Genomic DNA, 13,844 nt, shown 5'->3' with positions numbered 1-13,844 from the left:
CAGTTGATCACTCATTCCTCCTCCTAGAACCACTTTCTTCACTTGGCTTCCATGACACTGCTGTCTTAGTTTTCTTCCTGTCTCTCTGGCAGTTCTTTCTGAGTCATCTTTGCAGATTTCTCTTCTACTCTCCAAATCTCAACAGGGGAGTGCTACAGAGTTCAGTCCGTGGACCTCACTTCTTTAGGAATCTCATCCAATCTTATGACTTCAAATACCCTCTAAAGCTGATGATCTTAATTTTTTATCTTAAGCCTACACATCTCTCTTCTCTAGACTCATATATCCATCTGTCCATTATACACCTCTACTTGGATATGGCTTTGTCACTGTTTTAAGCACATCAGGCATGTTCTTGCCTCAAGACCTTAGCCTTGGCTTTTCCCTCAGATATTTGCAGGACTCACTTTCTCACCTCCTTCAACTCTTTGGTTGCATGTCACCTGCTCAATAAGCCCTACTCTGACCAACTTATTCAAAATTGCAACCCCTCCCTGTATCTCCATTCAGAACTTCCGATCTAATTACCTGGCTGTATTTTTTTTTCCCCTATAGCATTTACCACCTTCTAAAATGCTATATAATTTATTTATTATGTTTATTGTCTCTTTTCTCTTATATAAGCTTTTAGGGCAGGGTGGATTTTATCCGTTTTTTTCAGTGCTATATCCCTCAGTGCTTAGAACAGTTCTGACACATAAGTAAATTCTAACAAATATTTGTTGAATAAATTTTGAAAAAGCCAAATTATAAACTTTGATTCCTGAATATCCATTTTTTTAATTTAAGTTTGAGAGGAGACGAACCTTCTATCTTTTCTTTTTTATGTGATAAGTCTTCCCACAACAAGAGGTGTAATTACATATTTTTTCTAAGACTGGATAATAAAAGAGGGGAAAAATAATCCATAAGATGCTTTTCTATTGTTGAATATGAAATTCCATCTTTATTTATTGAGCATCTGTTGTGTGTAAAGTATTGTGGTTGCAAAGATGCAGTTTGTTGGGAACACACTGAGGTAAATTAAAAGTTAAAACTGTTTAGAACTAGATACAGAGGTGGTGGTTGCACAACATCATGAATGTACTAAATGTCACTGAAGTATTCACTTTACAGTGGTTAATTTTATGTTACATGAATTTAACCTCAATACAATTTTTAAAAAAAGATTATTACATTACCACAAGGGAAAGATTAACTAAGATATTGCCTGGGGTGGGTTATTGTTTAAAGTAGAGAATGCCAAAAAAGTATCTACAGATAAATTTGTGATTAAGCCATGTCTTTAGGGACAAATAGAAGCTCACTTGGAGGAAAAGAAGGGAAGGATATTCCACGTATATATAAAGATACAAAGTCAAGAAACATCTTATATCTCTTTGGCAAACTGCAAAATGTTCAGAATTCTTGGAATATAATTTGCAAGAGGAAAAATGATAGCTGGCAAGAGCCGAATAATAAAGTGCCTTGAAGGCCATGCTAAGGAATTTGGACTTTATTCTAGAAATGATTTGGATCATGGAAAGGTATTTAACACGGCAATGACATCATCACATTTGCTTCTTAGAAAAGTAACTCTGTTGATCATGTGGAAAATTGAGTGAAAGGGATTGGAAGGAAATAGATGAGTTACGTTATTGCAATAGACCAGGTAAGGGATGACAAGTTTACGCAAACAGTTTAATGCCCTGAGACGGGTATGTTCTACCACTATAAGTTGGAGAAACTGGATTAAATCTCTAGGATAAGAAAATGTTAAGGCATTGTTATACCTGCTACTTGAATTTTATTTAATATTCTGTTAATTTCATGATAGGAAAAGTTTAGAAATACTTTTTTTTTTTTTTTTTTTTTTTTTGTGGAAGGACCAGAATATGCTGTCACTCTTTTTACCTTCCACCCACACTATCAAGAAGAATATAACTCTTATCTTTGGAGTTTTGCATGAAACAACTTAGAATTCCTTGAAACAAGGAGTTTAAGGAATTTCCTGCTAAAATTATCTTAAAAAGCTGTTTTAAACCTTAATCAGCGAATCACAGGGGTGTTTATTGCTGTATTAATAAGATCAATTAAGAGGGTTCTGTAAGGGTTTAAACTGAATCCTTAGCCAGGCAGTGTTGGAATGTGGGAGGATTATATTAGTCTAGTATCACTCATGTATTCACTGTGTGGGATCTTTTAATGCTCTCCCTTAACTCTGCATGTTTCCTGTCAGAAATGGGAAAAAGGTTGCTTGGGCAATGTACATGGGAAGAGTGTTAAGTATACTAATTACCAAAATGGGAATGTAACAGAAGAGTAGATCTGGGCAGAATGCTGAAAGAGGTGCCAGGAGTATCACCTTGAGAAATGATTCACTGATTCAGTAAATTGCTTCATGCAAATTGTGCCAAATAGACATTGCTTATGTGTTATGAATTTACTTCCCTGTCCGGATGCCAGGATAGGCCCCAGCTGGCTTGGCACCAACCCGTTCAAAGAGGACGTAGGAGGCCATTTGAATTCCATTTTGCTTGCAAGAGATAAGACCAAGTAAACTAGAGATTAAGGAGTTGAGGGAAATGGTAGCGAAGATAATCATGAACTCGCCAGGGTGCAGCCAGTATAAAAATACAAAAGAAAGCTGAATTTGTGAGTTCCTTTCTTTTGGCAATAACAAGGCATTAAGAATGGTAAATGTGGCTCCTTTTTTCTTCAGTCAGACTCTACTTTCTGTATTTGGAATTTTAAAAGCTTGATGCTAGTGTAAAGGCAGCAAGGTAGTAATAATGCAATTTCAAAATATTTTAAAATATTTTTCATGATTTTAGAAAACAGTATTTACACTCAGATATATTGATGAAAATAGCAGTTAGGCTTTGTGCAAACAGCTAAAATCAATTGTTATTTATCCTGGGGTAAACTACCCATGGCATATTTCATTCAGAACTACTTTCAAGTTATTCGGCAGATACATAATGTGCCCCTGTATGTGAATTCACTGATAGGAGTTACAAAGAATAAGACACAGTTCTTTCCCCTCTCCCCAGTACCAAATTTAGTTGTGGGAATAGGAAAAATAATTTTAAAATGGCATTTGATAAATAGCACAAGTAAACTGGATAGAATAAAAGAAAGAAATCCATTTATTCTAAAGCACTGTAGTCTCTGTCATTAAGATGCTATTGACAATGGGCAGTTACCAAAGGAAGCTTAAGAAAGGAAGGGGATCAAAGTTATGTGTTATGAATATTAATCTGTAAGATGTATTGGAAGAGGGAAAGGTAGGAAGGAGACAGACCAATTACAAGACTACTATTCCTCTGATCTAAAAACTTGAATTGTTTCCCAGTGCTTCCTGAATTATTCATGGCCTGGTATTAAAGCCTTCCCATGTGGTTATAATATATTTTGGTGTTCTCCCACTTCTCCCCCTTAAGAGGCTCTAGCTAAATTGGCCTACTCCTGGTTCCAAATACAGTAAAAAAAAATAGTATGCGTACCAACTTCTTGGCTGATGTTATGTTATTTCCTTTGCCTAAAATGGCCCCCGTCTCTACCTATCAAATATTCATTTATTCATTTGTGAGTTGGAGCTATTTTAAGGTTTGGAGATTGACTGGTAAGTTAAGCTGTTAACTTATGTGGAATTAGTTGCACAAATGAATAATTATGAATCCATGTATAAGTATAGTGCCAGAGAAAGATTTGTTATTGGAGGAACCTCAGGGAGGTGTACCTTAACGTCCCTTAGGGAACTGATAGAAAGGAAGGTTCCTGGAAGAAGCAATGCCTGTCCTAAGCCTTAGGATGGTTAGGAGTTTACCTTGCAGGTATAGAATAGAAAAGAAAGTGAGGGAAAATATTTCAGTCTGAGAGAACAAACTAAGCAAAGGCATTGAACTACAACATAAGGAATATGTTAGGGAAATGCAAGCAATTTGGTGTTCCTACTATGTAAAGTCTAAAGCTGGTTACTTATACAGTGGCCAGATTGTGGAAAACCTGGTATACTATATAAGGGAACTTGCACTTGCTCTGTAAGATATTAGTTTCAAAACACTCTTTTAGCAGAACAACGCCTTTTGTAGAAAAGCTTATGCAGAAGCCCTGTACAACAGATAAACTCAGAATTATGCTCTGGTTGAAGCAGAGAGATAAGTCCCTTGTCACATGCACACACAAACATACCATCACCTCTTTGAAAAACACTGCAAAGGAGAGCAACTGAAGGCCTTTAAGTCTCAGAATGACTGGTAAGTTAAGCTGTTAACTTATGTGGAATTAGTTGCACAAATGAATAATTATGATTCCATGTATAAGTAAAGTGCGAGAGAGAGATCTGTTATTGGAGGAATCTCACGGAGGTGTACCGTAAATGATTATAATTGCATTTTAGAAATATTCTGGAAACTATATAAAGGATAGATTTAAGGGGCAGAATATCACCAATGAAGAGACTGTATTAGTAGTTTGGATAAGAGAGAATAAGAGGCTTTTGACACCAGCTGTGATGGAGTAACTGGTACATGACTAGCCCTCCCATTGCAGACAAAATAAGACTAGACCAAAAATATATATATAGCAGCCAGAGATTGGTTCAAGATGGTGGAGTAGAAGGACATGCGCTCACTCCCTCTTGCAAGAGCACCAGAATCACAACTAACTGCTGAACAATCATCAACAGGAAGACACCGGAACTCACTAAAAAAGATACCCCACATCCAAAGACAAAGGAAAAGCCACAGTGAGACGGTAGCAGGGGCGCAATCACAATAAAATCAAGTCCCATAACTGCTGGGTGGGTGACTCACAAACTGGAGAACACTTGTACCACAGAAGTCCACCCACTGGAGTGAAGGTTCTGAGCCCCACGTCAGGCTTCCCAACCTGGGGGTCCGGCAACGGGAGGAGGAATTCCTAGAGAATCAGACTTTGAAAGCTAGTGGGATTTGATTGCAGGACTTTGACAGGACTGGGAGAAACAGAGACTCCACTCTTGGAGGGCACACACAAAGTAGTGTGCATATCAGGACGCAGGGGAAGGAGCAGTGACCCCACAGGAGACTGAACGAGGCCTGCCTGCTAGTGGTGGAGGGTCTTCTACAGAGGTGGGGGCTGGCTGTGTCTCACCGTGAGGACAAGGACACTGGCAGCAGTTCTGGGAAGAACTCCTTGGTGTGAGCCCTCCCAGAATACGCCATTAGCCTCACCAAAAAGCCAGGTAGGCTCCAGTGTTGGGTCGCCTCAGGCCAAACAACCAACAAGGAGGGAACCCAGCCCCACGCATCAGCAGACAAGCAGATTAAAGTTTCACTGAGCTCTGCCCATCACCACTCTCTCCCATCATGAAACTTGCACAAGCCTCTTACATAGCCTAATCCACTAGAGGGCAGACAGCAGAAGCAAGAACTACAATCCTGCAGCCTATGGAACAAAAACCACATTCACAGAAAGGTAGACAAGATGAAAAGGCAGAGGGCTATGTACCAGATGAAGGAAAAAGATAAAACCTCAGAAAAACAACTAAATGAAGTGGAGATAGGCAACCTTCCAGAAAAAGAATTCAGAATAAAGACAGTGAAGATGATCCAGGACCTCAGAAAAAGAATGGAGGCAAAGATTGAGAAGATGCAAGAAATGTTTAACAAAGACCTAGAAGAATTAAAGAACAAACAAACAGAGATGAGCAATACAATAACTGAAATGAAAACTACACTACAAGGAATCAATAGCAGAATAATGGAGGCAGAAGAACGGATAAATGACCTGGAAGACAGAATGGTGGAATTCACTGTTGTGGCACAGAATAAAGAGAAAAGAATGAAAAGAAATGAAGACAGCCTAAGAGACCTCTGGAACAGCATTAAACACAACAACATTCGCATTATAGGGGTCCCAGAAGGAGAAGAGTGAGAGAAAGGACCAGAGAAAATATTTGAAAAGATTATAGGTGAAAACGTCCCTAACATGGGAAAGGAAATAGCCACCCAAGTCCAGGAAGTGCAGTGAGTCCCATACAGGATAAACCCAAGGAGAAACATGCCAAGACACATAGTAATCAACTGGTAAAAATTAAAGACAAAGAAAAATTATTGAAAGCAGCAAGGGAAAAACGACAAATAACATACAAGGGAACTCCCATAAGGTTAACAGCTGATTTCCCAGCAGAAACTCTACAAGCCAGAAGGGAGTGGCATGACATATCTAAAGTGATGAAAGGGAAGAATCTACAACCAAGATTACTCTACCTGGCAAGGATCTCATTCAGATTCAATGGAGAAATCAAAAGCTTTACAGAGAAGCAAAAGCTAAGAGAATTCAGCACCACTAAACCAGCTCTACAACAAACGCTAGAGGAATTTCTCTAAGTGGGAAACACAAGAGGAGGAAAGGACCTACAAAAACAAACACATAACAATTAAGAAAATGGTCATAGGAACATACATATCGATAGTTACCTTAAACGTGAATGGATTAAATCCTCCAACCAAAAGACACAGGCTTGCTGAATGGATACAAAAACAACACCCATATATATGCTGTCTACAAGAGACCCATGTCAGACCTAGGGACACATAGAGACTGAAAGTGAAGGGATGGAAAAAGATAGTCCATGCAAATGGAAATCAAAAGATAGCTGGAGTAGCAATACTCATATAAGATAAAATAGACTTTAAAATAAAGAATGTTACAAGAGACAAGGAAGGACACTACATAATGATCAAGGGATCAATCCAAGAAGAAGATATAACAATTATAAATATATATGCACCCAACATAGGGGCACCTCAATACATAAGGCAACTGCTAACAGCTGTAAAAGAGGAAATCAACAGCAACACAATAATAGTGGGAGACTTTAACACCTCACTTACACCAATGGACAGATCATCCAAACGGAAAATTAATAAAGAAACAAAAACAGCAGATTACACTTTCTTCTCAAATGCGCACGGAACATTCTCCAGGATAGATCACATCTTGGGTCACAAATCAAGCCTCAGTAAATTGAAGAAAATTGAAATCATATAAAGCATCTTTTCTGACCACAACGCTATGAGATTAGAAATCAGTTAAGGGAAAAGAACACAAACACATGGAGACTAAACAATACGTTACTAAATGACCAAGATATCAGTGAAGAAATAAAAGAGGAAATCAGAAAAGACCTAGAGACAAATTATAACAAAAACACCATGATCCAAAACCTATGGGATGCAGCAAAAGCAGTTCTAAGAGGGAAGTTAATAGCAATACAAGCCTACCTCAAGAAACAGGAAAAATCTCAAATAAACAATGTAATCTTACACCTAAAGGAACTAGAGAAAGAAGAACAAACAAAACCCAAAGTTAGTAGAAGGAAAGAAATCATAAAGATCAGAAATAAATGAAATCGAAACAAAACAATAGCAAAGATCAATAAAGCTAAAAGCTGGTTCTTTGAGAAGATGAACAAAATTGATGAACCCTTAGCCAGTCTCATCAAGAAAAAGAGGGAGAGGGTGCAAATCAATGAAATTAGAAACGAAAAAGGAGATGTTGCAACAGACACTGCAGAAATACAAATCATCCCAAGAGACTACTACAAGCAACTCTATGCAATAAAATGGACAACCTGGAAGAAATGGACAAATTCTTAGAAAGGTATAACCTTCCAAGACTGAGCCAGGAAGAAATAGAAAATATGAACAGACCAATCACAAGTAATGAAATTGAAACTGTGATTAAAAATCTTCCAACAGACAAAAGCCCAGGACCAGATGGCTTCACAGGTGAATTCCAACAAACTTTTACAGAAGAGCTAACACCTATCCTTCCCAAACTCTGCCAAAATAAAGCAGAGGAAGGAACACTCCCAAACTCATTCTATGAGGCCACCATTCTCCTGATACCAAAACCAGACAAAGAGACTACAGAGAAAGAAAATTACAGACCAATATCACTGATGAATATAGATGCAAAAATCCTCAACAAAACACTAGCAAACAGAATCCAACAACACATTAAAAGGATCATACACCATGATCAAGTGAGATTTACCCCAGGAATGCAGGGATTCTTCAATATATGCAAATCAATCAATGTGATACACCATATTAACAAATTGAAGAATAAAAACCATTTGATCATCTCAATAGATGCAGAAAAAGCTTTTGACAGAATTCAACACCCATTTGTGATAAAAACTCTCCAGAAAGTGGGCATAGAGGAAACCTACCTCAACATAACAAAGGCCATATACAACAAACCCACAGCAAACATCATTCTCAATGGTGAAAAACTGAAAGCATTTGCTCTAAGATCAGGAACAAGACAAGGCTGTCCACTTTCGCCACTGTTATTCAACATAGTTTTGGAAGTCCTAGCCATGGCAATCAGAGAAGAAAAAGAAATAAAGGCAATACAAATTGGAAAAGAAGAAGTAAAACTGTCACTGTTTGCAGATGACATGATACTATACATAGAGAATCCTAAAGATGCCACCAGAAAACTACTAGAGCTAATCAATGAATTTGGTAAAGTAGCAGGATACAAAATTAATGCACAGAAATCTCTTGCATTCCTATACACTAATGATGAAAAATCTGAAAGAGAAATTAAGGAAAGACTCCCGTTTACCACTGCAACAAAAAGAATAAAATCCCTGGAATAAACCTATCTAGGGATACAAAAGACCTGTATGCAGAAAACTATAAGACACTGATGAAAGAAATTAAAGATGTTACAAACAGATGGAGAGATATACCATGTTCTTGGATTGGAAGAATCAGTATTGTGAAAATGACTCTACTACCCAAAGCAATCTACAGATTCGATGCAATCAAATTACCAATGGCATTTTTTACAGAACTAGAACAAAAAATCTTAAAATTTGTATGGAGACATGGAAGACCCTGAATAGCCAAAGCAGTCTTGAGGGAAAAAAACGGAGCTGGAGGAATCAGACTCCCTGACTTCAGCCTATACTACAAAGCTACAGTAATCAAGACAATATGGTACTGGCACAAAAACAGAAATACAGATCAATGGAACAGGATAAAAAGCCCAGAGATAACCCCATGCACCTATGGTCAACTAATCTATGACAAAGGAGGCAAGGATATACAATGGAGAAAAGACAGCCTCTTCAGTAAGTGGTGCTGGGAAAACTGAACAGCTACATGTAAAAGAATGAAATTAGAACACTCCCTCACACCATACACAAAAATAAACTCAGAATGGGTTACAGACCTAAATGTAACAGTGGACACTATAAAGCTCTTAGAGGAAAACATAGGAAGAACACTCTTTGACATAAATCACAGCAAGATCTTTTTTGATCCACCTCCTAGAGTAATGGAAATAAAAACAAAAATAAACAAATGGGACCTAGTGAAACTTAAAAGCTTTTGCAAAGCAAAGGAAACTACAAACAAGACGAAAAGACAACCCTCAGAATGGGAGAAAATATTTGCAAACAAATCAGCGGACAAAGGATGAATCTCCAAAATATATCAACAGCTCATGCAGCTCAATATTAAAAAAACAAAGAATTCAATCCAAAAATGGGCAGAAGACCTAAATAGAGATTTCCCCAAAGAAGACATACAGATGGCCAAGAAGTACATGAAAAGCTGCTCAACATCACTAATTATTAGAGAAATGCAAATCAAAACTACAATGAGGTATCACCTCACACCAGTTAGAATGGGCATCATCAGAAAATCTACAATCAACAAATGCTGGAGAGGGTGTGGAGAAAAGGGAACCCTCTTGCACTGTTGGTGGGAATGTAAATTGATACAGCTACTATGGAGAACAGTACAGAGGTTCCTTAAAAGACTAAAAATAGAATTAGCATATGACCCAGCAATCCCCCTACTGGGCATGTATCCAGAGAAAAACATAATTCAAAAAGACACATGCAACCCAATGTTCATTGCAGCACTGTTTACAATAGCCAGTTCATGGAAGCAACCTAAATGCCCATCGACAGACGAATGGATAAAGAAGATGTGGTACATATATACAATGGAATATTACTCAGCCTTAAAAAGGAACGATGTTGGGTCATTTGTAGAGACATGGATGGATCTAGAGACTGTTATACAGAGTGAAGTAAGTCAGAAAGAGAAAAACAAATATTGTATATTAATGCATATATGTAGAAGCTAGAAAAGTCATATGGATGAACTGGTTTGCAGGGCAGAAGTAGAGACACAGATGTAGAGAACAAGCGTATGGACACCAGGAGGGGAAAGTGGCAGGGGATTGGTGGTGGTGTGATGAATTGGGAGATTGGGATTGACATATATACATTAATATGTATAACATGGATAACTAATAAGAAACTGCTGTATAAAAAAATAAAATAAAATGCAAAAATTCAAAAAGAATTATATATACCAGCTATTTTCAGGCATTGGACAATAGGCAGCCAAAGACAGTGATGGTCACCATTCTCCCTGAAGAAAAAGAAGGCTCAGAAGTATCATACAAGGCAAAAAGTTTTAAAAAAAAAAAAAGAAAAAGAAAAATTTCTCTTAGTACCAAACCTGAAAGATATACAATTTTTAGACTAATTTAGTGTAAACAAGTGAATGTGAAGTAGTAAACTAAATTAGGACAATCAGAATGGACAGAATCATTTTTCTAAAATTGTCTTTTCTAAAACTGATTTTCTTTGGCTGTATACTAAGATTTGTAAACTCCAGCTTAGTTCATTTGAAGATACTTGAAATATTATACTAACTTTTCAGAAACAGGTCAATATCTTTAAAAGAATTATTTATGTAAGAGACAGTCAGTGGTGGTGTAAAAGCAAATGATTCTTAAGAAACACACATTTAGAATAAAAGTAAATACTATTCTCCCTTATATTCTGAGTCAGAGATAAAATGCCCTCAACTTTAAGAGTGATACTGTGAATAAAACTGTTCATCATATTTTAAGTTTCAACAGTGGGAAATGAAGAGTCTACACTGAAACTTTGAGAATATAATTGTGAGTGAAGTTTAGGCCCAAATAAGAAGTTTGATATATTTTATTTATTCTCTTCTTAGATATGATAGAGACAAAGTATAATGATAATAGAAACCATTTCTTTCTTTTTCCTGGATATGGCCTTTATAAATTTCCACAGATAAGATTGTAGCTCATTCCCTCCTAAAATGTCAAAAATAGCTCCTCTTTTCTCTATGGCTTAGGCCTTCATTATTTCAGGTAATAGGAGTTTTGGGGGAACTATTACAAAAATAGTTATGTTTATTTATGTTTGTTCAAAGATCCAGACTACTTTTTTTTTTTTTTTTTTCCAAATTTACCTCCTTTGTTTCCTAAGGCAGGTAGAGGATACATTTTTACCTTTCTTACTAGGAGGGAGTTATTTAACCTCTGGGTGCTACTCTTTTAATTATTTATGTAGAGATCATTTCCATCCTGAAAGGGGTGGATGACTTAGATTACTGTTCTTAAAGTTTTATATTACAGAGAACTTTTAGAAGACTTATTAGCTTTACTGATGCTATTATTTGATATTCCCTTATTTTTTAGAATTTTACCTTTCTTAATTCCACCATTTGGTTTCTCAGTGTGCAAGCAGTAACAGTAGTTATGGTCATGAGGAAATGAGGAAAGAGTATGAGAATTTTCAGTCCTTATGAAGACATTAGAATTTTGCTCTTCAAATTATCAGTAGCACAGAGAAAGCTTCCCTTGGTATCATCCCCTTGACCCCACCCAGTCTTAGGAGTTGGATTACTGAGGCAAAGCAGAAAGCATGTACATTTAAGCCCGTATCTATTCCAGTTTTGCTGGATCAATTGATATGCCCATAGTAATCATCTGGAGAGATAAGTTATTCCTCATCTGTGAAAAGGGGATAATAATAATGGCTTCCTCATAATGTCACACATGTAAATTCCTTAGCCTTGCACATACTAAGAATTTAATGCTAGTCATTATTATTGAAATTTGTTTAAAAATGCCTGTATTGGAGGCATAAGAATTAGAGACTATGATTAATTGTTACCGAATTGGTTGCCTGGACCCGCACCAGAGTCCTAGCCTAGGCCGAGGGGTCGTGGCCAGAGAGGTTCTTTTTCCACTCAGATTCACACAGCCAATAATGAAACTGGCCAAAGAATGGAGGAGTGTGGGAATTTATTTCGCAAATCAACTTTTCAACCTGATTAGGGCTGAGACACCATATATATAGAAGGGTCCAGGTAAAAGGGAAAGAATTGAGTAAAGAGAAGGAGTATTCATAAGATATCTGAGAACAAGGCTGCGGTTTGGACCCAGAACTGAGGCAACACCCCTTTTCAGTCCTTGTATGGACTTTTCCCGTTGTCATGGCAATTGTCAACTGTCATGGTGCTCATGGTTGTGTCATTTAGCATGCTAATGTATTACAGTGAACGGTACAGTGAGGCTCAAGGTCCACTGGAGATCAGGTTTTCTGCCATCTTGGGCCTAGTTGGCTCTAACCAGTTCTTGTTTTTCTGTTTGCAGCTTTCTCCTTTTGTAATTGAGCATGAAACTCAGATAAGGGTAGTTAGTTTCCATTTGAGGGAGGGGAGGAGGTATGATTCCCGGGCAACTGCCTTGATAACGTAATTCCTGACATATTTTTCCAAACTATTTAAGATATTACAAATACTGTTCTTAATTCTGATAGAGGTTACTAATAAAATCTCATTGTGAAAAGTCTTTGCCCTCTACCCCCAAAGTAAGATGACTTGGTCTTTTAGAATTACCAAAATCAAAAAAAAAAAAAGCAACTTAGAGCCATCCCATTACTCTACAGTGATAACCAGTGTGTAAATTGTAAAATATTTAACGGAATTAGAGATCTTTTGTACCATACATAGTTCTTATTCCACATGTACAAACAGAAAAAAAAGTTATGCCAGAAAAAGTATTTTTTAGGATTTCAAAAACTAATCTCACTTGTGGAATAAAATATGCCATTTTATGTATCAATTACTATCTATACACTAAAAACATGTATAGGTAGTATAGTATTTCATTAACTATCTCTAAGTGCTTACTTTTAAAATTGGAGAAAATTTGGTTGATTTTACTCCTTTTATCTAACAAAACCTTCCTTTAAGAGAATTTTGGAGTGAAGTTTTTCTGGTCAACTTTTATTTCCATTTACCTTATTGACGATTGGGCAGGAATGGGACTTGTGAACCAGTTTCTGATGTGAAGGAATCTTATTTGTGTGGGTGTTTTGTTTTCTGAGCTCCCTAAGCAGGTACACAGCTGGATGTGATTTGTACATACTTCATGTAAGTTAATTTGCATACTCACCTTTCCTGATCTTTCAGTTTTCTTTTTAAAGAAAAGATTCCTGAAAAAAGGGTTGGTAGTAACTTTAGCCTTTGTGCATACATTATTTCTACATTTCTTCTGTTTTGCTCTGATGATTACACACTCCTACCTTCATCAACTAAAAACGTTATTCAATCAGAAGGTAGTTATGGCACTATTAAGTTTCATCTCTTTTTTGGTTTACTAGATACCTGTGGAGGGACAGGATCAGCAGACAGATTCCACCAAAGGGCGATGCCTGAGGAGAACTGTCAGTGTCCCTTCCGAGGGTCAGTTTCCTGAGTACCCACCAGAGGGCGCCGCTAAACTGGGTAAGCTAATGTAAAAGGAAAGAAATTCCTAGTTTTTATCCGGTAATTTATGGACTTGTTATTGAGTGTTACCATAAAACAAAACATCCTTCATTTACTGTTAAGTAAGTACTTTAAAATATAGTATGTTAACCAAGGATTAGAGATCATTAGAAAGTTTTATTCTTTATAACCAAGTGGCAGCAAAGTTATTTTGCAGAGAGAAAATTTATCTGAGTGCTAGTTGGTTGC

The 13,844-nt window shown here is 37.0% G+C and overlaps 1 protein-coding gene across 7 annotated transcripts in view; it reads left to right on the top strand.

Annotated features, from left to right (window-relative positions):
- Positions 1 to 13,844, top strand: part of RASAL2 (RAS protein activator like 2) — a 387,077-nt gene that overhangs the window by 194,142 nt on the left and 179,091 nt on the right. For all 7 annotated transcript variants that reach the window (XM_029231144.1, XM_029231143.1, XM_029231145.1 and 4 more), the window contains exon 3: positions 13,490 to 13,613. In XM_029231144.1, the coding sequence (XP_029086977.1) occupies positions 13,490 to 13,613 (124 nt within the window). The remainder of the gene's footprint in view (positions 1 to 13,489; positions 13,614 to 13,844) is intronic.

This window comes from Monodon monoceros, unplaced genomic scaffold, assembly GCF_005190385.1.
Source record: "Monodon monoceros isolate NGI ecotype Baffin Bay Population unplaced genomic scaffold, NGI_Narwhal_1 Super_Scaffold_18, whole genome shotgun sequence".
Classification (NCBI taxonomy): domain Eukaryota; kingdom Metazoa; phylum Chordata; class Mammalia; order Artiodactyla; family Monodontidae; genus Monodon; species Monodon monoceros.
The sequence above is the reverse complement of the archived record's forward strand: the minus strand, read 5'-3'. Positions and strand labels throughout refer to the sequence as shown.